The sequence below is a fragment of the Lepidochelys kempii genome, chromosome 2 (assembly GCF_965140285.1).
Source record: "Lepidochelys kempii isolate rLepKem1 chromosome 2, rLepKem1.hap1, whole genome shotgun sequence".
In the NCBI taxonomy this organism is placed as follows: domain Eukaryota; kingdom Metazoa; phylum Chordata; order Testudines; family Cheloniidae; genus Lepidochelys; species Lepidochelys kempii.
The window spans coordinates 238,082,651-238,107,649 of record NC_136381.1 but is presented as its reverse complement, the minus strand read 5'-3'; the positions used below and the strand labels follow the sequence as shown (position 1 = coordinate 238,107,649).

Here is a 24,999-nt window from a genome sequence, read left to right as displayed (position 1 = left end):
GTTAAAGAGCATTCAGACTACCATAACATATAGTTTAAATGATTCTGAGCGTAGCGCTTTGTTACAAGTGGTCAGTGGGAAGACTGAAAAAATTGGATTTGTTTAATCTGGAAAAGAGAAGACTGAGAGGGGACATAACAGTTTTCAAGTACATAAAAGGTTGTTACAAGGAAGAGGGAGAAAAATTGTTCTTCTTAACCGCTGAGGATAGGACAAGAAGCAATGGACTTAAATCACAGCAAGGGAGATTTAGGTTGGACATTAGGAAAAAATTCCTAACTGTCAGTGTGGTTAAGCTCTGGAATAAATTGTCCAGGGAGGTTGTGAAATCTCCATCATTGGAGATTTTTAAGAGCAGGTTAGATAAACACCTGTCAGGGATGGTCTAGATAATACTTAGTCCTGCCATGAGTGCAGGGACTGGAATAGATGACCTCTCAAGGTCCCTTCCAGTCCTATGATTCTATGAAATCGCTGACAGCAGTTCTTAAATAATACTTTAAATATTATATAAGTAAAATACAATCAAAACACAAACAAACATTCCAAGGATACACACGATTAATACTGTGCTAAACTATACTATACTAAAAATTATATCAAAAACTGGCCAATTTACTAAGTACTGAGTTTACAATGCACCGGGCCCACACTCAGAAGGGGCCCCAATGCCTGGACCATTGACCAACCCCCACCCCACCTGTCGCCCCACCCAAGGCCCCTCCTGCTGCTTGCTCATCTCCGCCCCTTCCCCTCCTCGCTCCCTGCTTGCTTCTTTCTGTCCCCTCATTCCCATGCGAGGGGCCTTGGGGGGGAAGAGGCAGAGTGGGGGGCAGGGCCTCAAGGTGGAGCATGGGTGGGGCCTCAGGAGGGAAGAGGCCGAGCGGGGGCAGAGCCTCGGTGGGGAGTGCAGGCGGAGCAGAGGGCGGAGCTATGGTCCAGGTGCCGGGGCCCACAAAAGATTAATCCCGTCCTGAGCTTATTTTATAAATCAATTGGTATCCCTTTAAAATCTCGATTGCTGCTTTGTAAATCTTTAATCACTGTTGCTGTTCAGCTCCTGGTCAGCCAGCTTTGCTCCACTCTGGTTTTCTTCTCTCTCTTTGCAGCAGCTTTTCTGATTTCTGTCCAGTGGCTTTCTCTTTGCTGGCTTCCAGTTCCCATCTTCTCCTGATTGAATCTCTCTCTCCAGTGCAGATCTTCTTCTGCAAACCTGCTTGCTGTTAGCTGGCCTTTTATGCGGCACTGTAATGTTCTTCTAATATACCTGTCTAAGAAATGTACATGCCCAGTATCAACCATTACTTCAGAGTTCTGATTAACAGCTCTGACCTTTAAAACAAGTTGTGACCTGTATGAATGGGCTGTGGCCAGCTAGCTGCTCAGTTAACTGACCTCTCTGTCACTCCTTACTGCACATGCTCAGTAGCCACTAATCTTGCACATGCTGACCTAAGTTCCCTGTAAGCTGCGTGGCTGCACAGCAGGCTATCATGGGCCGCACAGGCAGGGAGAAGGGCCCCTCCCCTGCCCTGGTCCAGCCGAGCCTGAGCTGCCAGGGAGAGAAGCCCCTCCCCTGCCATGGCTGGGGAGAGGAGCCCCTCCCCAGGCCAAGCCCAGCCCCGCTGGAACTGCCAGGGAGAGGAGCCCCTCCCCTGGTCCAGTCCAGCCCTGCCGGAGTTGCTGGGGAGAGGAACCCCCCCTGCCCTGGTCCAGCCCCCCTAGAGCTGCCAGGGAGAGGCACCCCTCTCCCGGCCCAGCCCAGCCCCGCTGGAACTGCTGTGACCCAGGCAATGCACTTCTCCCTCAGCCCACCCCTGTCGGAGTTGCCGTGGTCGGGGAGAGGCGCCTTGCACCCAGCCTTGAGCTGCTGTGGTGAGAGAGGGCTGGGGGGAGTCCTCTCCCTGCCACAACCCTGGGACAGTGTGCACCCCAAACCCCTCATCCCCGGCCCCACCCCAGAGCCCGCACCTCCAGCCAGAGCCCTCAACCCCCCCACACCCCAACCCTTTGCCCCTCCCACAGGCTGAACCCCTCTGCCGCACCCCCACCACACATCACCTCCATGTTGTGCACATAACAAAATTCCGCACATGGACGTAAAAAATTAGAGGGAACACTGATGCTGACTGTTGTCATTTACCTCAGAGCTGTGATTCTGCCAATCACCCCCGCGCCCCATGGCTATTTGCCATGGCACCATTTTAGAAATCCTGGGTTTTTTGCTGAGCATGCTCAGTGTCCACAGCATTCATCTCAGGGTGGAGTGACTTTTGCTTATTCAGAATAAAAATCAGGCAGACAAAGTGAAGACCGGAGAATTCCTTTAGTAACACGGTAATATCTTTATTGGACTAACTTCTGTTGGTGAGAGAGACAAACTTTCGAGCTTCCAGAAGAGCTCTGTGTAAGCTTGAAAGTTTATCTCTCTCACCAGCAGAAGTTGGTCCAATAAAAGATATTACCCCACAGATCTTGTCTCTCTAATATCCTGGGACTGACATGTCTACAACAACACAGACTTACTTTTAGGTATTTTCCCAGTAGAAGATAAATATCTCTGACATCAGAGTGTGTCCTTTGTGATTGAGCAGTTTTTGTAAGAGCGGATTCTTGTATCTGTGGATATTTGACTGCATTCATATCAACTTTGTTGATTAACAAAACAAGCTTGTCAAATGTAGGGTTTCTAATTGGAAACCCTAGCATATAGTTTTCTCACATTCATAGTTTGGTTTGTTTTCTCATGTATTCCCTAGCTAACTTTTGTGATAGCCATTGTAGGATACCTAGAGTTAGGTGTTTATCAGTTTATATACAGTTGACCTACCATTTTGTTTTATTTGTATTGTTTTAAGGAAAGTGCTGCATGCTATGAAGCTATAAAGTAAATTTCTCATAAAATCTACTCATTTCAGATTAGGAATCACAACCCATTTTTTCAGTGACTTTCCAAATTTCAGTGTGCCAGGCATGTATTAGGAAATTATCCTCCTTTGCAATATCAAAGTCCTTTGCAATATCATCAATTTCAGTTAAGAGACATGGACCTGAGCTGCAAAATTCCGATCTAGATGTGGGCCCAACTTTCGTAGAGTTCAAAGGGATGTTTGGATATAGGGGTTTTATAGATTAATAGATTTTAAGGCCACAAAGGATCATTATGATCATCTAGTTTGACCTCTGATATAACACAGACCATGGGACTTTCCTGAATTAATTCCTGCTTCCATCTAATAGAACTAGACTAGAGCATATCTTTTAGAAAAACATCCAATCTTGATTTTAAAATTTCCAGTGATGAAGAATCCACCACAATCTTTGGTAAATTGTTCCAATGGTTAATTACCCTCACTGTTAAAATATATGCCTTATTTCTAGTCTGAATTTGTCTAGCTTCAACTTTCAGCCATTGGATTTTGTTGTACCTTTGTCTGCTAGACTGAAGAGCCTTCTATGATCAAATTTCTGTTCTCCAATGGAGATACTTACTAGACTGTGATCAAATCATGCCTCAACCATCTCTTTGATAAGCTAAATAGATTGAGCTCCTGGAGTCTCTCTCTATATAAGGTATATTGTTTAATCCTTTTATCATTCTCGTGGCTCTTCTCTGAATCCTCTGCAATTTATCAACAGTATACAGTGGACACCAGAACTGGAGATGATATTCCAGTAATGGTAGCACCAGTGACATATCCAGAGATAATATAACCTCCCTACTCCTACTCAATATTTCCCTGTATATACATTGAAGGATTGCATTAGCACTTTTAGCCGCTGCATTGTACTCTAAGCTCATGTTCAGCTGATTATTCACCTTCACCCTTCAGACTTTCAGTTTCAGTGCTTTCCAGATTGCAGTAGACCATTCTTTGGCGTAGATGTATGACCTTACATTTGACCATATTTAAACACACATTATTTGATTGCACCCATCTTACCAAGCAAGCCAGATTGTTCTATATCAGTGAACTGTCTTTTTAATTATTTACTACTCCTTCAATTTTTGTATCATCTGCAAACTTTATTAGTAATAATTGTATGTTTTCTTCCATGTCACTGATACAAATGTTAAAATAGTAGAGGGCCAAGAACTGATATATAGGGTCAGTTTCAGTATGTTTATATAATAATAAGGTTGTATTTTACCTGTAGCTATAATAATGTTTACATTATTTTAGGGAGGTAACCAGACAGCTACTGTAATTGCATTATGTTCAATGAGAGATTTTAACTTGGCTCAAGAAACTTGTCAACTGGCCATCAGAGATGTTGGGGGTCTTGAAGTATTAATTAATTTACTTGATACAGAAGAAATTAAATGTAAGGTAAGTAAATTTGTCTAAATAACTTGAGCTGTGTATATGCTAGCTAATATTAGAATACTCTTCTCCCCCCCCACCACATCCCATGGAATATATGGTATAAAGAAGTGTTGTTTAATGGGTTCCAGTTAAAAGAGAGAACATGTTAGATAATCCATTATTTTAAATGATTGCTAGCTAAAATGATTATATATTCTTAAATAATGCCTCACATTTAATATCTTCCTCTGTTTAGATTGGTTCCTTAAAAATCCTGAAGGAAATTAGTCTGAATTCACAAATCAGACGTACAGTTGCTGATTTTGGGGGCTTACAAATAATGGTGAAAATACTAGATTCCCCAGATAAGGATCTGAAATGTTTGGCAGCTGAAACGATTGCTAACGTTGCCAGGTTTAAACGAGCACGAAGGACAGTAAGACAGCATGGAGGAATCAAGAGACTAGTAAGTAGATATTAAAATCCTCACATTTACTGTATTTATGTATTTTTTTCCACTTGATAAGTCATTTGTTAGCCAGGAGAAAAAAATTGTTGTATATCATTAAAATGCAATATAATTACATTCTTCCTGATTAACAGTAAATACACTAAGAATTCTTTGTTTTTTGTCAGGTTGGGCTACTGGACTGTGTTCCATTGGGATCAGCCAATCTGACTCCACATCAGGAAAAAGATATTGAAGTAGCACGCTGTGGGGCTTTGGCACTCTGGAGCTGTAGCAAAAGCACCAAAAATAAAGAAGCAATTCGTAGGGCTGGAGGCATTCCATTGCTGGCTCGGTTGCTAAAGTCCCCACATGCAAACATGTTAACACCTGTGGTGGGGACATTACAAGAGTGTGCATCCGAGGTAAGCCAAACAACTACTTAGGCTATGTGTACACTTATGGCGGCATGTAGAGTACAGGCACTACATGTGTAAGTACATGTGTCGGAAGCCTGCCTTAGCACACCCGCTGTGCCACTGACCGGGAGCCTGCGCTCCAACCCCCACCCCAATCCCCTGTCCCAGCCCTGAGCCTCTCCAAACCTGGAGCTCCCTCCTGCACCCCAAGACCCTCGTCCCCGGCCCCACCCCAGAGTCTGCACCCCCAGCCTAGAACTGGGTCACCAGAAAAAAAGTTTGAAAACCACTGCTCTATTCTATTTGCCTAAGCCATGCCTCATTGATACTGCTATTTACACCTGCTGGGCATGTGAAGTATAAGTGCAGTGTAGACATACCCATAGTTTAACTAGTCTACTTCTAACCTTTTTAAACTGATGGTTCAGACTGTGATTTAAAATAAGTCAATCTGGGCAACATACCCTTTGGAAGAACGCTCTATTCCATCAAGTAGTTTGGTCCCATCTAAAGGACAACACTGGACTAAGGAGAGTGGGTACTGTGGGTTTGCTTTATACAAGTTTTTTAATGAAGGTCATGTCTTATGAGGCTGTAAGGCCCGGTCATCACATAGTATTTGTGCTGGAGGCCAAGGGTGATTTGTGAGAGAAAGTATATGAAACTAGTATAATTCAAAATTTTCATTTTTGTAAATTTTTCATATTTGACAAAAATGTCTGTTTTTGTTGCAAGAAATTTGTAAAGTGGATTTTCAAAAGTTGTCACAGCTACATCCTGGCCCAGTAATATACTTAAATGGCAGAAAGCTGAATTGGAAACACAATATTCTTAGGGAGGTAAATGTGGGAATTCAAAATATGTATAAGGCTAACAGTGGATCAATAGACAGGATGATGATCCCATCACTGCACAAGTTAAATAGTTTACATTATACATGTGCTTTGTACAAAGAGCATCTTATCAGTCTCAGGAGGAGTAAAGGAAAGTGTATGATTTGCTTCAAAATTTCCATTACAGATTGTACTGCCTTGATGTATCCAGGTTTTAAAAACTGCCAAACTTTGAGCTCTTTTGGTGTGGGTTTAAAATATCTGTCTAAATAAAATATGGTCAGGAAGATTGCTCTAATGGTCAGAACTTAATAATATGCATTTTACAACTTTAAAATGACTTTTCTTTCTTTAAGAGAACAGAAAATAAATCAAAATCAAAATAATGGCCCAAATTCTGCTCTCAGTTGCATTGGTGCAACCCCACTTAGTGTATTTCAGTGGCATTTTACTAGTGTACCTGAGAGCATAATTTGGTCCTGTGTTTAAGTAGAGTAAGTATCTTATTTAAACCAATGAAAGCCAGGAAATTCAGTAAGGACTGTGACACCCTGGTTTTAATTCACCTTGTAGTTCCTAACTTTGCATTTCCTGACTTTTGTCACTTTTGAGACCTTAAGATTTAAAAATAGTGGTTTATATTTAAAATGGACAAGGTATTTTAGCTCTATATAATAATATGGAACTATATAGAGAATTGCTATTATAATAAGCACAGAATTTTTACAAGCATACTATTAAAATTACACACAAAAACTACATTAGTAGATCGTTAAAGTTGCAAAATCATGAGCACATGATTTCATACTATTTTTTCCACAGGACCCCAGCCTCATTCAGTGCATAGTTGATGGAAAGTGCTCAATACTCAGCAGCTATTCAGTACATCTCTACCCCGATATAACACGATCCACAGGAGACAAAAAATCTCACCGCGTTATATCCAACTTGCTTTGCCCCCCGCGTTCCTTGTTCCCTGACTGCTCCGACACCTATCCACACCTCCCGCCCCCTGACAGGCACTCACTGGCAGCAGTGGGAAGTGGAGCAATGTCGCCCCAGCTCGTTCCACTCCTCCAGCTCCCACCCACGGCGCTCCACTTCCCGCCGCTGGTGAGTGTGGGGAGATTGGGGAAAGGACGCCTCCTGCACTCACTGGCAGTGGGAAGCGGAGCACCGCAGCTGGGAGCTGGCCGAGTGAGCAGGATGGGGCCAGGCTGCTCCGCTTCCGTTGCTGCCGGTGAGTGCGTGGGGATCCCTTCCCCCAAGCCCCCTCCCGCGAGTGACACGGCTACAGCTGGGGCCGGGGCGAGGGAAGTGGAGCGGGCTGCTCCCGGCCCCCCGCTAATCCCCTGGGCCACTCTGGGATTGCGGGGCCCCCAAAAGTGCCCCCACAGCTCCTGCCTCCCAGACCCCGGGGGGAGGGAGCCCCTGACCTCCCCCGAGACCCTCTGCCCCTATATTATCACTATTTTACAAAGGGGAGTGGAGACACAGCAATATTAAGGTCAAAAGTAGCCACTAATTATGAGTGCCCAATTTGGGACACCTATGACCTGATTTTTCTGAGTACTTACCAATATATAGCACTTATATGTGCAAAGCATAGTTCTCACTGACTTCACTTTGCAATTGTGAGTGCTCTGTAAATCAGACCCTAAATTATTAAATTGAACACCCAGAAAATGAGGAATATACACAATTAGTGACCACCTCTGAAAAGTTTGGTTTTAGTGACGTGCTTAGCATCACATAAGAACTCTGTGGCAGAGGTAGGGATAGAATCCAATTCTCCAGGGCAGCAATCAGCTGCATTTACCATGAGAACCTCCTTTCTTTTTCTGCAATCCCCTGTTTCATTTTCTACATACTTTCCAAATTATGCAATAAATGTGGCAAAGGTCCTATGGAAAACAGCCTCCTTCGCTACTCAACCCTGGTCCATTTTGTGCACTTCATGAGGCAAGAGTGCTGTGGAAAAATAGTATATGACCTTGTAATTAGAGACTGTAGCATAATGCTAAGCACAAGGGGGTCAAAGTAAGGAACATCTCCAAACAAAGGCCAGCGCTCTGCCACATTTCAAGTCCCTGCTCTACAGCATGAGAGCACTAGATCTTTTCAAAGAAAAGGTTGTGAAAAATTTTTAACATGGGCAAAACAGCATATTTTCCCCTAGCCTTGTTCTTGGGAGTAGCTGAACCATTTTGGTTGAAATTTAAAAAAAAAAAAAAAAAAAGCCAGAGGCTCCTTGCATCCAAACAGTTAAAGTTTGGCAAAGTTATAAGCAAGTGAAAACAGGGTCTTATAATGGGAAATGTTGGTCAGCCTTCACATGGGCAGGGCAACCAGCCTTACTTATAACAAGGGAAGTAACAGTGGCTCTATTCTTATGTGATTTTGTTTCATAAAAAAAAATCACATGGAAGAGAGCCTTGAAAAATATTTGACTCAAACAGGAATAAACTATTTTGAAGTAAATCTCTTGAATGTCTTCCAGAGCCATGGAAGTTTGACACCATGTATTTATGACTGGCATGGGTCATGCATGCCCCATCCCCTTTTGGGATGGGGCAAGAGTCGTTATAGCCCCATGGCCAAGTCTGCATGACCCCTCTGGATCTCAGAGTAGTACGGCCTAGTGGCCAGCATCAGTAGAGCCACCCCCATGATCAAGGCTGTGCAGCCTAGCAGCCAGAGAGTTAGTCAGATTAGTTACTCGTGCTTAAACTCATAAAGTTTATCACATGCACAAATCTTTGCAGGATTAGGAGCTACATTAATAGTGCACTAGTTTTTAGGATGACAACAATCTTATTTATTTGCTGATATATGTAAATAAAAATTTAACTTGCATTCATAGCCAAGTTACAGACTTGCAATCAAGACAGAGAGGATGATTGAAAACCTTGTGAAAAATCTGAGTGGTGAAAATGAGGAACTTCAGATGCATTGTGCCAGTGCTATCTTTAAGGTAAATGTGTGATTTTAATGATCATTTAATTCTAGTGTTTCTGTTTGTTTTCATGCAGTACAGACTATAAAGATCTCTAATATATGTGGTATAGTATAGTTCTACTTGAAGAAAATATGGGTGGTTCTGTGGTTTAAATTTTCGGAGTTTCTTCTATTGTACATCTAAAGAGATTTATCTGTAATCTAATGATTAGTTATTTTAATCCCTAAAAATAATCATAGTATGCTGATATGTCACAATTCTGCTCTGACATAGGGTTGCCAGGCATCTGGTTGACAACCGGAATGCCCGGTTGAAAAGGGACCCTGGCAGCTCCATTTGGCACTGCCAACTGGGCCGTTAAAAGTCCGGTTGGAGGAGCAGCGGGGCCCCGGGGCTAAGGTAGGTTCCCTGCCTGCCCTAGCTCCACACAGCTCCCTGGAAGCAGCCTCCAGGTCCTTGTAGCCCCTAGGCGCATGGGCAGCCAGGGAGGCGCCACACACTGCCCCTTCACCGAGTGTCGGCTCTCCAGCTCCCATTTGGCCAAGAACCATGGCCAATGGGAGCTGCCGTGGTGGAGCCTGCATGCGCAAGGGCAGTGTGCAGAGCCCACCTGCCCGCCCATGTGCCTAGGGGCTGCAGGGACCTGGCAGCGGCTTCCTGGGAGCTGCAGTAAGTGCCACTGGGACCCTGCACCTCCGCACACACCCCAGCCCCATGCCCAGTCCTGAGCCCTCTCCTGTACCCCAACCCTCTGCCCCAGACTGGAGTCCCATCCCGCACCCAAACTCCCTTCAGAGCCCACACCCCCTCAACACCCCAACACCCTACCTAGCCTCAGAGCCCACTCCTGCACCCCAAACTCCTCATCCCCAGCCCTACCCACCGCACCCCAGAGCCCACACCCCCAGATGGAGCCTGCACCCCCTCCCACACTCCGAACCCCCTGCCCCAGCCTGGAGCCCTCTCCTGCACCCTGAACCCCTCATTTCTGACCCCACCTTGAGCCTGCACCCCCAGCCCAGAGCCCACCTACTGTTCTCGAACATTTGAGATTATAATTTCATGACTTGTTTGCATTTCAAAATTGTCACTTTGTAAAATAGTTGGATCTTCTAACAGCTGGCTGTTATTTTGTCATATTAAGTAAGATGGTGATGTAGCAGGAAACAGACCCAAATTCTGTAACTGGTTCTGAGTGTGTGGACCCCTGTACCCCTGCAAAGCCCCCTGATATCAGTGTGGCTCTGTGTGGGTGCTGGATTCAGCCTGTGGAGAACCAGTTGCAGTTTTGAGGCCTAAATAGATGTATCTTAATTATATCTGTGTGTTAACCTCAAGTTTTATAAATATCAGGTACAAAACCAACAGATAATGTTTACATCCAGAATTTGAGCACTCAATATTGGTTGATTTCAGTAAGAATTGTGTGCATTCAATGCCCTGTAGGATCAGATCCCGAGAAAGCAATTAAGGTAGTAATGGTGTAATTATGGCTGAGAAGGTAGTTTTCATTCTAAGCTTCTATTTTCAGTATTTTATATCTTCCCTGATAATGCCTTTCTAAGCTGAAAGATTTTCTACTTGTCTTGAGATCAGTATTAATTTGCGTGGGGGGGGAGGGTAAAGTAAAAAATATCCTTTCATCATTGGAGGGTTTTAAAAAAATGTTTTTCATCATTTATGAAACATTTTCAGATTTTGTTACTGCTGTTCCTTGCCAGGCTTAAAATGGCTTAATGGTTTGGAATTAAAATTCCAAACTTTGCCTGTATTGTAATAAAAAATGTGTGATATGTAGTAATGAGGAATAAATGCTTTTTAAGTATGAACAATTGATTAATGAAAAAGAGCATATGTTCAATGTTTTATTTTTGTTTGCAATTTAAGGGCCAATTTTTTAGAAATGGAGGCCTGAAATCCACAGCCAAAAAATATATGTAACAACATGCATTCATAATTGCACACACAATAGCTCACTGCACTAGTCTTTTGTGTGCACACATACCCATTTGCAATTTGCTTGCACAATTGTGTTAATTGCACGCACGTTTTCTGTGTATGTGTTTTGTGCAAGGACCTGTGCCTTTGTTTTCTGAACATTTGTCTGAACTGTTCTCTATTGTTATATACACTTCTTAACCCTAATTCCTTTATTAATTTTGTAATATGAATTAAATTAGAAAATATATTTTGAAAATATTTTAGTAAATAAAATAATTACATAAAGTTCCCTGTCAGTTGGTAACAGTCACTGTGGTAATACACCAGACTTCCTGGGGTGTTGTTTTATTCATTTTAAATATTCTGTATGTTTAATTTGTTGTGTAGTGTGCAGAAGATGAGGAGACACGTGACCTAGTTAGGCATCATGGAGGCCTACAACCACTTGCTTCTCTACTCAGTAACTCTGAAAATAAAGAACTGTTAGCAGCAGTGACAGGAGCAATCTGGAAGTGTGCAATCAGCAGAGAAAATGTGACCAAGTATGGGTAACAACTTAATTTTATCAAATATATGTATTCTATTAGTATCTTCTGATTTTATGGGCTCATTTTGTCTTAAACATTGGTACACAAATAATACCACTAAAGCAACCTTTATTTGCCCCCATATTCTATCTGGTGTTGGCACCACTTGGGAAGGTTATTACTGTTTACAGCATAAATAATCTGCATTTGTGGGTGATATGCAATTGCCATTGCCAGATCAGAAGGGTGTGCAAACAAATGCATGGGCCTACGCCCTGACTTATAATGCATCTCCTCCCACCCTGAACCTAACAGCAGCAGTTCCCATCACAGAGGATCTGTGAAGTGGCCTGTCCATGGGTTTTGTGGGTTCCCCACATTTACCCAAGCCTTTTGATTTTCTGTTATGTATCATTTATATCTTTCTTCTCTATTGATATTTTTGAAATTGTTTAGCTGTTTCATTATTGTCTTGTGCTGTTAATATGTTTTCTCTTGGAGAAACATTACCCTGTTCAAAAGGAACAGAGAACTAGGAAGATTTCCGTAGGAGGCTACCTATGCTAATTGCATTATTATTGTAATACACACCAAGTTCTGAAGGTCATCTTTCAATAAAATACTCCTAACCCTTCTGCCTGAACTTCAAAGATTCTGTTATTTTTCCTAAACAAACAAACAAACAAACAAACAAACAGATGCACAGCAAAATTCTTTATGTACCTGGTCCCTGGAAAGTAGTGAGCACCCTTCACTTGTATGGACTTCAGTGGAAACCTTCTCAGCTATAGGGAAGATAGAGAGAACAACTCCGGAGGAAAAAAACAGAATAACAATTGATATGAACAGATACACAGGCTACAATGTCAATCAAAGTAAGTACTGTAGTATAATTATCAGATAAGACACAGGTTAGATTCAGCCTGATGTATCTTGTTCTTGTTGCCATGCTGTATTCTGGAAAGTTTAGGAAAAAAAAATTATGATTCTTCTTCGAGTGACTGCATGTGGCCATGCCACTGTAGGTGTGTGCGTGCCTCATGCACTGTTGTTGGAGATTTTGCCCATTAGGGCAGCGTGAGTGCCCTCTGGTGCTTTGCACCACTGCACTCAAGTATAAAGTTCCTTTCTACACCAATGATGGTTATTGGAGCTGTGATCTTTGCATTTATAAATCTTCCATCCCTTCTTGTATATATGATATCTGTCATGTTAGTTAAGACTAAATTAGTGTATTTTGTAAATAATTAGTAACTAAAGTAAGTTTAATTTAGTACTTAGTGAAGCTTGGTCTCTGGTGCCTGTTTGGGTAACAGACTTGTGTTGCATTCTCCCAGTTTCAAGGCCTGTTAGTTCTGCGACAAACTTATGCCAGTGAGCGACCCTCACCCCAGCTGCTTTAAACGTCTGGGGGAAGTGAATGTAGGTGACCAACATCACATTTGTAGAGGATTCAAACTTCGTTCTAAAAAGAATAGAGCTGCCAGGCTCAAGTACTTACTCCTGGAGCCTGCGCTTTTCCTTCCATTGGAACCGTGCCACTTGGAACAGGCACTGAGCATGTCTGAATCTGTCAGGAATGCTCTGCTTGTTCTAGCTGTGTCTATAGGCAGATGGTCCGCACTGTTACCAAGGAAAAGACTTCATAACTTCTCAAAGGACTCAGTACTGTGGGCCTTTGAAATCTGCAGGCAAGGCACCAAGTGGAGGCAAGGACACTGAGGGCACGTGAAGAAGAGGTAACCCCCAGATAAAGCCCACATGCAAAGAGGGATTGTTGACTCTTGAGTGCAGGAGGGGCCCATTAAGACCAATCCCAGGACTGGTGCAGCTTGCAGTACCACAGAGTCAGGAGCCTTTGCTGGTGCTGTCTACATGTGAAGTATTCAAGGCAGCTCAGAAACTACTGAACTTGTCAGCACTGGATTCACCCCTGGTGCAAAATTCCTGCCTGGCACTGGGATCAGATGTGTTAGATCCTTCGGTGCCATCCAGTAGGGATAAGGAAGTTTTAGTACCGTTGTATAAGGCACTGGTGAGACCTCACCTGGAATACTGTGTGCAGTTCTGGTCTCCCATGTTTAAGAAGGATGAATTCAAACTGGAACAGGTACAGAGAAGGGCTACTAGGATGATCCGAGGAATGGAAAACTTGTCTTATGAAAGGAGACTCAGGGAGCTTGGCTTGTTTAGCCTAACTAAAAGAAGGTTGAGGGGTGATATGATTACTCTCTATAAATATATCAGAGGGATAAATACCAGAGAGGGAGAGGAATTATTTAAACTCAGTACCAATGTGGACACAAGAACAAATGGATATAAACTGGCCACTAGGAAATTTAGATTAGAAATTAGACGAAGGTTTCTAACCATCAGAGGAGTGAAGTTTTGGAATAGCCTTCCGAGGGAAGTAGTGGGGGCAAAAGATCTATCTTGCTTTAAGATTAAACTCGATAAGTTTATGGAGGAGATGGTATGATGGGATAACATGGTTTTGGTAATTAAATATTCATGGTAAATAGGCCCAATGGACTGTGATGGGTTTTTAGATGGGGTAAGATCCAAGTTACCCGGGAAAGAATTTTCTGTAGTATCTGGCTGATGAATCTTGCCCATATGCTCAGGGTTTAGCTGATCTCCATATTTGGGGTCGGGAAGGAATTTTCCTCCAGGGCAGATTGGAAGGCCCTGGAGGTTTTTCGCCTTCCTCTGTAGCATGGGGCACGGGTCACTTGCTGGAGGATTCTCTGCTCCTTGAGGTCTTCAAACTACAATTTGAGGACTTCAATAGCACAGATATAGGTGTGAGGTCTTTTTTAGGAGTGGTGGGTGAAATTCTGTGGCCTGCATTGTGCAGGAGGTCAGACTAGATGATCATAATGGTCCCTTCTGACCTAAATATCTATGAATCTATGAATCTCCAGTCCTGGTGTACCATTCAGTACTGGTGGCTGCTACTGTTGCTGTGTCTCAGTGACTTCCAGCGATTTGAGGGGGAAGTTTGCAGTGATCTCGCTCGTGCCTCCATCACCAGACTTGCAACCAGTCTTCCCGATACTAATGGGGGTCAGCTCCCTTGTGGCCAGAGGAAACGGACTCACCTTGCTCATTGGACTCTGAGACTGGCTTCTACACTCCCAGAACTGAGCAACCCCAGCAGCTCCAGTGGGGTGCATATCCACTCTGGTTCAGATCCCAACCCAATGACCAGCGTCTTTATGGGTGCCACCTCCATATCAATGGCCCTTTTGGAGTCCCTGGGGCTTCACCCCATGGTCTATGACATCCCCACTCCCTTCCTGCCCTCCCACATTGAGTAGGCCCTGGGACATTTGCAACAGGGCTACCATTCCCACCGCTCTGGGTACTGGGACCATTACCAGAGGAGGAGAGTTGCTTACTTGGGACTTTCCTGTGCAAAAGTTGGATGAGGGACCTCCTCGACAGCCATTAGCCTCTTAGTCTTTGTTGCCGTTATTTCTATCCTCCCTTCTTGCCCCCCTTCCCTCTCCCTCTTCAGGGACCACTCTCACGAGAATGTGCTACTATAGGATGTCCAGTCTCTCTTTCTTATAGGGGCCATAGAGGAAGTTCCCGGGTCTTTCCAAGGAAAGGGATTTTATTCCCAATACTTCCTAATCCCAAAGGAAAGGGGGGCTTCAGGTCTATTTAAGATCTAAGACAACTAAATGATTTTCTGAAGAAAATCAAATTCTGAAAGGTTACTCTGCTTCTCTTATACCCTCTTTAAAGACTGGGGACTGGTATGTTGCTCTTGTCTTAAGGGATACTTACTTGATGGTCAGTGAATCCCACTATCAATTCACAGTTCTGCCTTTTATCCTCCCAGCGGCTCCTTGCATGTTCACACAATGCATGCTGGTAATAGAGGCATTCCTGCGAAGGTCGGAAATCCATGTGTTCCCTTATCTGGATGACTGACTAGTGAGAGGACGATCCGGGTCTCAAGTATTCTCCAGCATAGCCACTACCCAATCAGCCTTTCACACACTAGAGCTCCTAAGCAATACAGAAAAATCTGTCCTGATCTGATTCAAATAATTCATTGGGGTGGTCCTGTATTCTACACTGACCAGAGCATTAGTGCTGCAGCATAGATTCCAAGCAATGTGGCTTAATGCACTAGCGCTAAAGATGCATCATCTCACTATGATTTGAAACTGTCTCAAACTTCTAGGGCACATGGGGGAGTGCACTTACATGGTCCAACATGCCAGACTGCATTTCAGATGACTGCAGGGTTGGCTCACCTCCATGTATTCTTTGGCCCACCATCATATGGACAGAGTGATTCAGGTACCTGCTGGTTTCTTGTCCTCCCTAAAATGGTTGATTGATCTGTTGAATGTTTGTGCAGGAGTCCCCTTTGCTTCTCCTCAGCAGACACTCAGCTTAGTCATGGATGCATAAGATCTAGTTGAGGAGCTCACTTAGGCTCCCTTCAGACTTAGGGGCTTTGGTCTTCTCAAGATCTAAGTCTTCATATAAATATCTGGGAGCTGCAGGCCATCTGTTTGGTTTACATGGCATTCCTCCTACATATCACAGGGCAAAATTTGTTAGTTCTCACAGACAACACAGAAGCTATGTTTTATTTAAACAAACAGGTAAGAGCCTGATAGACAAAGTTATGCCAAGAGGTGATCTATCTTTGGAACTTCTACATAGACAAATCCATCAACCTTAAACTGGCTTACCTTCCAGAGGTTCTAAACACTCTGGCAGACTGCCTGAGAAGATAATCCACAAGTCACCATGAGTGGTCCCTTCATCCAGATGTGTCCAGGGCCATTTTCAGGTGCTGGGAACTGCTGCAGGTGGACCTGTTTGCAACAAAAGAAAACAAAAAATGTCATCTTTTTTGTTCCTGTGCAGGTCACAGCCCAGGATGTCTGGCAGATGCTTTATTCGTAACATGGTCAAAAGGCCTACTGTAAGCCTTCCCTACAGTTCCTCCTCTGCACAAGGTCTTGTCCAAAATCAAGCAAGATTCTGCTCATGTTACAGTAATAGCCCCAGCATGGCCCCGTCAATGTTGGTTGCTCCTGAGATATATGGATGTGATCTCCCATGACAACGGCTTCCTCCTTCATTCCAACCTACAAGCCCTCCACCTGATGGCATGGATGCTTTATGGCTGACATCCCCAGAATGAGATTGCTCTAAAGGAGTACAAGAAATTCTATTAACAGTAGGAAGCCTTAAACTAGGTCTATTTACCTTGCTAAATAGAAGAAATTCTACATTTGATCTGTGCAAAGAGGCATTCACCCAGTCCAAACTTCGATTCCTCATAGCCTGGACTATCTCCTGTTCCTGAAACAAAGAATAGCCTGTAGTTCCATCAGAGTCCAACTGGCAGCTGTCTCAACTTGCCACCCTCCAATGGATAACTGATAGATCTTTTCAAAGCCTATGTCCATCAGACTTCTAAAGGGTTTGGACAGCTTATACCCACGAATCCACATCTCACTTCAAGAGCAGAGCCTGAATTTAGTCCTAACAAAGTTGATAGTTGCCTCCTTTGAGCCACTAGAGACCTGTTCCCTATTACACTTACCTATAAAAGTGGCTCTCTTGTTATTACTTTGGCCAGGAGAGTAGGAGAATGCCAAGCCTTAGTGTCAGAACCTCCCTATACAGTATTCTTTAAGGACAAAGTTTTCCTTCAACCCCATCTAAACTCCCTAAGGTGGTTTCCAATTTTCACGTTAATGAAGAAATTACTTACCAACCTTCTTTCCAAAGCCTCTATTCAAGTAGATGTGAAGAGAAACTCCTTCTTCAGATGTTAAAAGGGTTTTGGCTTTTTATCTGGATCGGACTAGGCCTTTCAGGTCATCCTCTGAGCTGTTCATCGCAATTTCAAACAGAGTAGAGGGCCACCTGGTATCCACTCAAAGAATTGCCCCCAGGATGTCTGATTGTATTCATTTATGCTGCTGTTTGGTGGATATGGAACCTCCAACTAAAGTGATGGTTCACTCAACTAGATCACGGGCAGCTTCTGAAGCCTTTCTGACTGAGGTGCCCGTCCTGGACATTTGTAAGGTGGCAATCTGGTCTTCGATCCACACAACTACCTCCCACTGTGCCATCGCTCATCAGTCTAGAGACAATGCCAGATTTGGATGGGAGATCTTACAATCCCTTTTCAAGTAGACTCTGAAACCACCTCCAGCCAGACATGCCAAACCCACACAAAAAAAATGCAGAAATTGGGCTTGTTTTTGGCTTAATTGGCTTGTGAGTTGCTTGTTGGCTAGTTTTTGGCTTGTAGCTTGTTGCTTGTTTGGCTTGTAGCTTGTTGCTTCTTTTTTCTGATCAGCTCCGGGCAAGCAAGGGCAAGGATCAAGCAGGGGAAAGGGGGAGAGAGTCAGGGGTGCACAGTGAGCCCACCACAGTTGCAGACTGCACACTGGGGGGATCTAGTCACATAGAGTGTTGGAGTTCTTATGAATTGGCTTGTTTTTGCCTTGTTTTGAAATGGGATTAGCTTGATTTTTGGCTTATTGTGAAAGTTGGGGTGCTTATTTACCGTGTGAAAGTTGGCAACTGTGCCTCCAGTTGGAACCACTCGGGAATCACCTACAGTGAAATGGACATGTACAATAACGCAAAGAAAAAAGGTGTTACCTACCTTTCTGTAACTGTTATTTTGCATATATAGTTGGAATTGTTTTTCCAATGTGCATTATTTTGCACTTATCAATGCTGAAGTTTATCTGTCATTCCATCACCCAGTCACCTAGATTAGTGATATCCCTTTGCCTTCACAGGCAGCTTTGGACTTAACTATCTTGAGTAATTTTGTATCTCCTGCAAATTTCACCACTTCTCTGTCCACCCCTTTTTCCAAATCATATATGACTATGTTGAACAGCACAGGTCCCAGTAGAGATTCTTGGGGGACTCAAGTATTTTCCTCTCTCCATTGTGAAAACTGGCCATTTATTCCTACCTGTTCTTTCCTGTTTTAACCAGTTACTGATCCATGAGAAAACCTTTCATCTTATCCCATGACTACTTAAATTTGCTAATGAGTCTTTGGTGAGGGACCTTGTCAAAGGCTTTTTGACAGTCCAAGTACACTTATGGCCTGGTCTACTCTACAAAGTTAGGTCGACATAAGCCACCTTGCATTGACCTAGTTGTCTCCCACCAATGTTATGTTATGCTGACATACTAACACCACCTCCCAGAGTGACGTTGAACCCTGGTCGACATAGTGAGGTCAACACAGCATGAATGTAGACACTGAGTTACCTATATCGACCCTAATAGTCCAGTGTTGTGTGCAACTGACCAGCTGACCAGAGTGGCTACATGCTCCAGATGTGCTCTGGCTGGGAGTAGACAGGAGATACTGGATCTCCTGGGCCTGTGGGGAGAAGAGCCTCTGCAAGCATAGCTATGGACCAGATGTAGAAATGTGGACATCTATAAGCAGATTGCATGGGGAATGCAGGCGGAGAGGTATGACGGGGATCAGCAGCAGTGCAGTGTGAAAGCAAAGGAACTGCAGCTAGCATACCAGAAGACCAGGGAGGCCAACAGTCAATCCTGAGCCAAGCCTCACACATGCTGCTTTTACAAGAGCTGCATGCCATACTTGGCAGACACTCCATCACCATCCTTCACACTACCATTGATACCCCTGAAGAGCCTGAGTCACAGGGTCCTGTCATGAACAGCAAGGGCAAGGAGGAGGTGGAGAAGGGTGGAGGACATGCTACTGGGCAATCCAGCTATCCCATAAGCCAGGACCTCTTTCAGATTCCACCACACTCCAATCAGTCTCTGGAGCACGGACAAGCCAAATGAACGGGAAGGAACCTCGAGTAAGTGATTTCCCATTACAGAGATGGCACACACAATTTAGCAGGACATAGCTATTGACTTTTCATTAATTTACTCGTACTACAAGAGGTAGTGGTACAACAGAGAGAGGTAGAGTTGTTATCTGATTTTCATTCCCTTGTAGAATTAGGCAGGGGTGGCCATGTTTAGGTACACAAGCATGTCCCTTGAATCTTCCTGAGAGGTTCTGATGAAATTTTAATGGAGATATTCTGCAATCCTTTCCCAAAGGTTTGTAGGGATTGCAATCTTATTTCCTCTGAAGTAGGACATTTTCCCACACTAGTCGATGATAACTTTGGCAGTTACCATTGCAGTAAATAAAATAGCAGCATATGGGTCTGGGCAGCTTCGGCATGCCAGCAGCACCAGTGCTTCTGTACTTTTGTTACCCTCAGGAGTGAGCTATCAGATAAAATCATCCCTGCCTATGGAAAATGTGCCAGTATTCAATGCTGTTGCCCTATACTCATAACTTCATAAAACCAAGTGTTTCCCCCATCCCAGCCAGGCCACACTCACTATGGATGGAACCGTGAGTGGAACTATGCACAAGCTCGCTGTAGCAGAAGTGACAATAAGAACGTCTTGTTTAAAACTTTAACAGCGCAAGGGAAGGGAGTTATAAATCTTAACTTTCTCTTTCCGTTGTGACTATACGGACAATGGTACCTTTGTGTATTTAATCTGTAGCTGTTGCAGCCTTGAGGAGTTCCCTCAAGTAGTAGTAGGTGGTGTTGGAGACATGATGGTTGGCCTCATTAACACAGTCTTTATGGTTGCAGACTATGATAGTACCTGTTTGTCTGCTGGTTTGATCACTATCCTGGGGTTGCATTTCAGGAACTGTATAGCTGTACTCTCAGTCGTGGTGGATATGATGTTTGTTAAGGATTTCACAGTCAGTTTTTTTCCTGAAGCAAACAATTTAATAATCAGTTGTGTGGCTTCGTCTGCTGTGGGGTATCCAGTCAGATGATTCTTTTTTCTTCCAAATGTTGGTAGGGATGTGGTAGTTGTGGGGTGGCATAATCATTGTTGTGAAAGAATTCTGTAAGGACAAGTTGGCAAAATAATTCTTCTGGTTCTGCAAAAGTTTGTATGGTATCAGCTTCTGTGCTGGGGTAGAAGTTCAGTCCCTCAGAGAGTACAGCCAATTCATTTCCCGTTCGGGATAGTCTTGATAAATCAATGATGTTGTGGTGTCATGAGTGTCTTTGTGGTGAGTCCTAGTGTCATGGTTTCTCCCAGAGGTGGTGTTCTGTGGGTTGTGGATCAACTTCAGCAACAGAACCCTACAGACAACTATATACAAGAAACCCACAGATCACCACACTTATCTTCACAGATCCAGTAACCACTCCAAACACACCAAGAAATCTGTTATCTACAGTCAGGCACTCAGATACCACAGAATATGCTCCAAGCAAAAAGTCTGGGTTACACACCTTAAACACCTTAAAATCACCTTCACCAACAAGGACACTCCACCAGAGATGTAGATCTCATTATGGAATGGGCCACCCAAATATCCCAAGAGCATCTGCTTCAATAAGGAATAAAAAACCCTCTAACTGCACATCCCTAGTTGTCACCTACCACTTCACTCTGGAACCCCCATGAGGTATCATTAATCATATTTACAAGCCATACTCAATGGGGAGCACATCCTGAAAGAAGTCTTTCCTGAACCCCCTCTTCTGGCCTTCAAACAACCTCCCAACCTCACCAAGCTCATCTTCAGAAGCTAGCTCCCCACAGACCAGGAAACAACCACTGAAAGCGACACCAGACCTGCCATAAGAACAGATGCAAAACATGTGGGTATATCTCCACTATTATGACAATTAATACCCCCCACAACACACCTTTCAAGATCCATGGTCCCTACACATTCCTATCACAATCTATGGTGTACTTCATCCACTGCACTATATGCCCCAATAACAACTGTGTGGGTGAAACCAGATAATCACTATGTTCTTGAATGAACTCACACAGAAAAATGATAAAAGAGAATGATATCACCTCTGGGTGAACACTTTTCAAAAGTGATCATTCCATATCTGACCTCTCAGTCCTCATCCTCAAAGGAAATCTGCACACCTGCAAAAGACAAGCCTGAGAGCTTCTGTTCATAACTTTGCTAGACACTAAAAATCAAGAACTTAATAAAGACACTGGATTTATGTTTTATTACAATAATCTGTAATCCACTAACCACCACCCCCTTTTTTGTTCTATGACTGCAGACATATTAACCGGTCACTTTATCTTGAATGGTCTCTTACAAAATGTGTTAACTACTTATACTAAACAATCTGTTCCCGCTTGTATTTAGCTGTGACACTCTGAGTATCTTTCCCAAACCTGAAGAAGAGCTCTGCATAAGCATGAAAGCTTGTCTCTTTCAGCAACTTTCATAAAAGATATTACCTTACGCACCTTATGTCTCTAACATTGTGGGACAACACAGTTACAACACTTTAAACTGTTGTATTAATGTCTTATATTCGATACCTATCGGTCTTCCTAACACTTTCATTATTTAAAAAATGAAAAAGCTTTTAAAAGTCTCAGAGACCTGTTTGGTTTTTTGCTGTACATCCTAACTTGCAAACAGATTCACTGCACTCATGCAGTGCCCCACTGTAGTCAATGGAGTTATGTACAAGTTCAACATTCAACCAGTATGGATTAGCCTGCAGGATCATGGCCTTATGTTGTAAACTCCTCGAGACAGCTTCATGTTCTGTATAATGTTTAGAGGCTTCTCAGCACTCAACAAATAATATACAATAAAAAACAGTTACCTACCTGTCTGTAACTGTTGTTCTTCAAGATGTGTTGCACATGTTCATTTTACTGTGTGTGCGTGCCTTATGCACAGTTGTTGGAGATTTTTCCCTCAGCAGTACCCATCAAGGCAGCATGAGCAAACTCTGGAGTCTCGCATCACTGCACATGGGTATAAAGGGACGTGCTGCCCCCAACTCCCCACAGTCTCTTTCTACCAGAAAGACTGATAGGGAGGAGAAAGAGGGTAGGTCATGGAATGGACATGTGCAATACATCGCAAAGAATTATGAGTTAGAAATTAGTTGTTTCACTGAAGAAAGAGGTATTGGAGCCATTGTGCTGAAAATGTCTGCTGAATGTACAGCAGCAGTCAAAAAAGCTAACAATGTTAGAAACCATTAGAAAGGGATAGATAGTAAAACAGAAAATATCATAATGCCACTATATATATAGTGGCATTATATATATGGTACAGTCATACCTCAAATACTGTGTGCAGTTGTGGTTGCCCCATCTCAAAAATATATATATTAAAATTGAAAAAGGTGCAGAGAAGGGCAAAGAAAATGATTAATGGGATGGAATAGCTTCCATATAAAGAGAGATTAAAAAGACTCGGATTGTTCATCTTGGAAGAGAGACTGATATAAGAAGGGGGGAGATAACAAAGGTCTATAAATCATGAATGATATGGAGAAAGTGTATAGGGAAGTATTATTTACTTTTTCACATAACAAAATAATCAGGGGTCACCCAGTGAAATTAATAGATGACTGGTTTAAAACAGAAGGAAGTACTTCTGACACAATGCACAGTGAACTCGTTACCATGTGATGTGAATGCCAAAAGTATAGCTGGGATAAAAAAAGAATTAGATAAGTTCCTGGAGGATAGGTTGGTCAATGATTATTATCCAAGATGGTCAGGGATGCAACCCCATGCTCTGGGTGTCCCTAAATCTCCAACTGCCAGAAGCATCTGGCACTGGCCACTGTCAGATACAGGATACTGAGCTAGATGGATCATTGGTCTGACACAGTGTGGTCGTTCTTCTGTTCTTACATAGGGAAATACAGATAAGTCCTTACAGAGACAAATAATATTCATATTCAGAGAACATAAAATCTGGACCTGAGCTAGGAACAAACATTTCCAGGGCAGGCATACAAAATAATGACATTTATTTCAGTGTAAATGAGAGCCATTGGTCGTGTAGAGCTGACATGAGGCTCTTTTGGTATTTGCCCTCCCTGCTACTGGCATAGCAGAAAAAAGGCATTTTCAGCCTCCTGTGGCCATTGCAGCTCAGTGTAAGTTATAGTAGGACCAGTCAGCAGGAGAATCATGAGATTAAACTTTAAACCACCTTTGCATACATGCCCCTGACCTGTGTTTAGTGCAGTTTTATCTGTCTGCCCGGGTCTGGCCCAAGAATTTTAACTTCAATCGTGAAACTAAATTAACCAGTATAAAATAAATAAGTAGATAATGTGTGAACACATGCACTAGACTTATGTGATCATACTGTAGCAAAATCCAAAACCAATCATCTCCAGTGTTAATAAAATAAAAATAAGCAAACTTTATTTTTGATGGTGAGTGGTTAAATTGGGAATAAATTGATATTGTTTTTCCTTTTTAAAAAAAACCTAGTAATTGAAATAAGAGAAAAATATTAAAAAGTCATAGAATCATAGAAGATTAGGGTTTGAAGAGTCCTCAGGAGATCAGCTAGTCCAACCCCTTGCTCAAAGCAGGACCAACCCCAAGTAAATCATCCCAGTCAGGGCTTTGTCAAGCCAGGCCTTACAAATCTCTAAGGATGGAGATTCCACCACCTCCCTAGGTAACCCATTCCAGTGCTTCACCACCCTCCTAGTGAAATAGTTTTTCCTAAGATCCAACCTAGACCTCCCCCACTGCAACTTGAGACCATTGCTCCTTGTTCTGTCATCTGCCACCACCCAGAACAGCCTACTCCATCCTCTTTGGGACCCCCCTTCAGGTAGTTGAAGGCAGCTATCAAATCCCTCCTCACTCTTCTCTTCTGCAGACTAAATAAGACCAGTTCCCTCAGCCTCTCCTCACTGTACTGTTTCACTGTACATTACATTTGCATTAACTATTTTTGAATGAATAACACATGTAGTTGTTTGTTTAGCAAAGCAATTTGTTTATAAAATGAAAACATTATCTTGTAACCTTAATACAATGGAAATTATGTTTTTGTTTTTTTATTGTTAACATTTAGATTTCGGGAATACAAAGCCATTGAAACTTTGGTAGTACTGCTAACTGATCAACCTGAAGAAGTCCTTGTGAATGTGGTTGGAGCATTAGGGGAATGCTGCCAGGAGCCGGCAAATAGAGCTATTATCCGGAAATGTGGTGGCATCCCATCCCTAGTTAATTTACTTACTGGAACCAATAAGGCACTTCTTGTGAATGTCACCAAAGCAGTGGGAGCTTGTGCAACAGAACCTGAAAATATGATGTAAGTTGCTCATCTTCATTTTAAATGGTTCATGTAAATGAAAAATCCTGACAGTTGCGTTGGCTAAACATTGCGCATTCTAACATGAATATAGTTAAGGTTGTTACGCGAAATAAAAAAAAGGAGAGATTTATTTGCCATCAGATTCTGCATTTAAGTCACAGAATAGTTATTTGGTATAATGGGACAAATAACTTATGTGATGTATTATTTTAATATCAACCAGCTCAGAATATTATTCATAATACACTAGTATGACCCCCTCTGCATTAAAACTCCAGTTAATTTCTCAGTTGTTTCACAGTGTAAGCACATTTATAGGTTTTGCTTTTGCCAAGTTAGTGTAGGCTTTATTCAGTGACTGTTTTGAACAATACCTGTATTTTTGGTT

At 42.9% G+C, this 24,999-nt stretch overlaps 1 protein-coding gene across 3 annotated transcripts in view; it reads left to right on the top strand.

Moving 5' to 3' along the window:
- Nucleotides 1-24,999, top strand: part of ODAD2 (outer dynein arm docking complex subunit 2) — a 199,788-nt gene that overhangs the window by 79,136 nt on the left and 95,653 nt on the right. For all 3 annotated transcript variants that reach the window (XM_073334342.2, XM_073334346.2, XM_073334345.2), the window contains exons 11-16: nt 4,185-4,331; nt 4,564-4,773; nt 4,944-5,180; nt 8,871-8,981; nt 11,295-11,449; nt 24,366-24,608. In XM_073334342.2, coding sequence (XP_073190443.2) covers nt 4,185-4,331; nt 4,564-4,773; nt 4,944-5,180; nt 8,871-8,981; nt 11,295-11,449; nt 24,366-24,608 — 1,103 coding nt within the window. The remainder of the gene's footprint in view (nt 1-4,184; nt 4,332-4,563; nt 4,774-4,943; nt 5,181-8,870; nt 8,982-11,294; nt 11,450-24,365; nt 24,609-24,999) is intronic.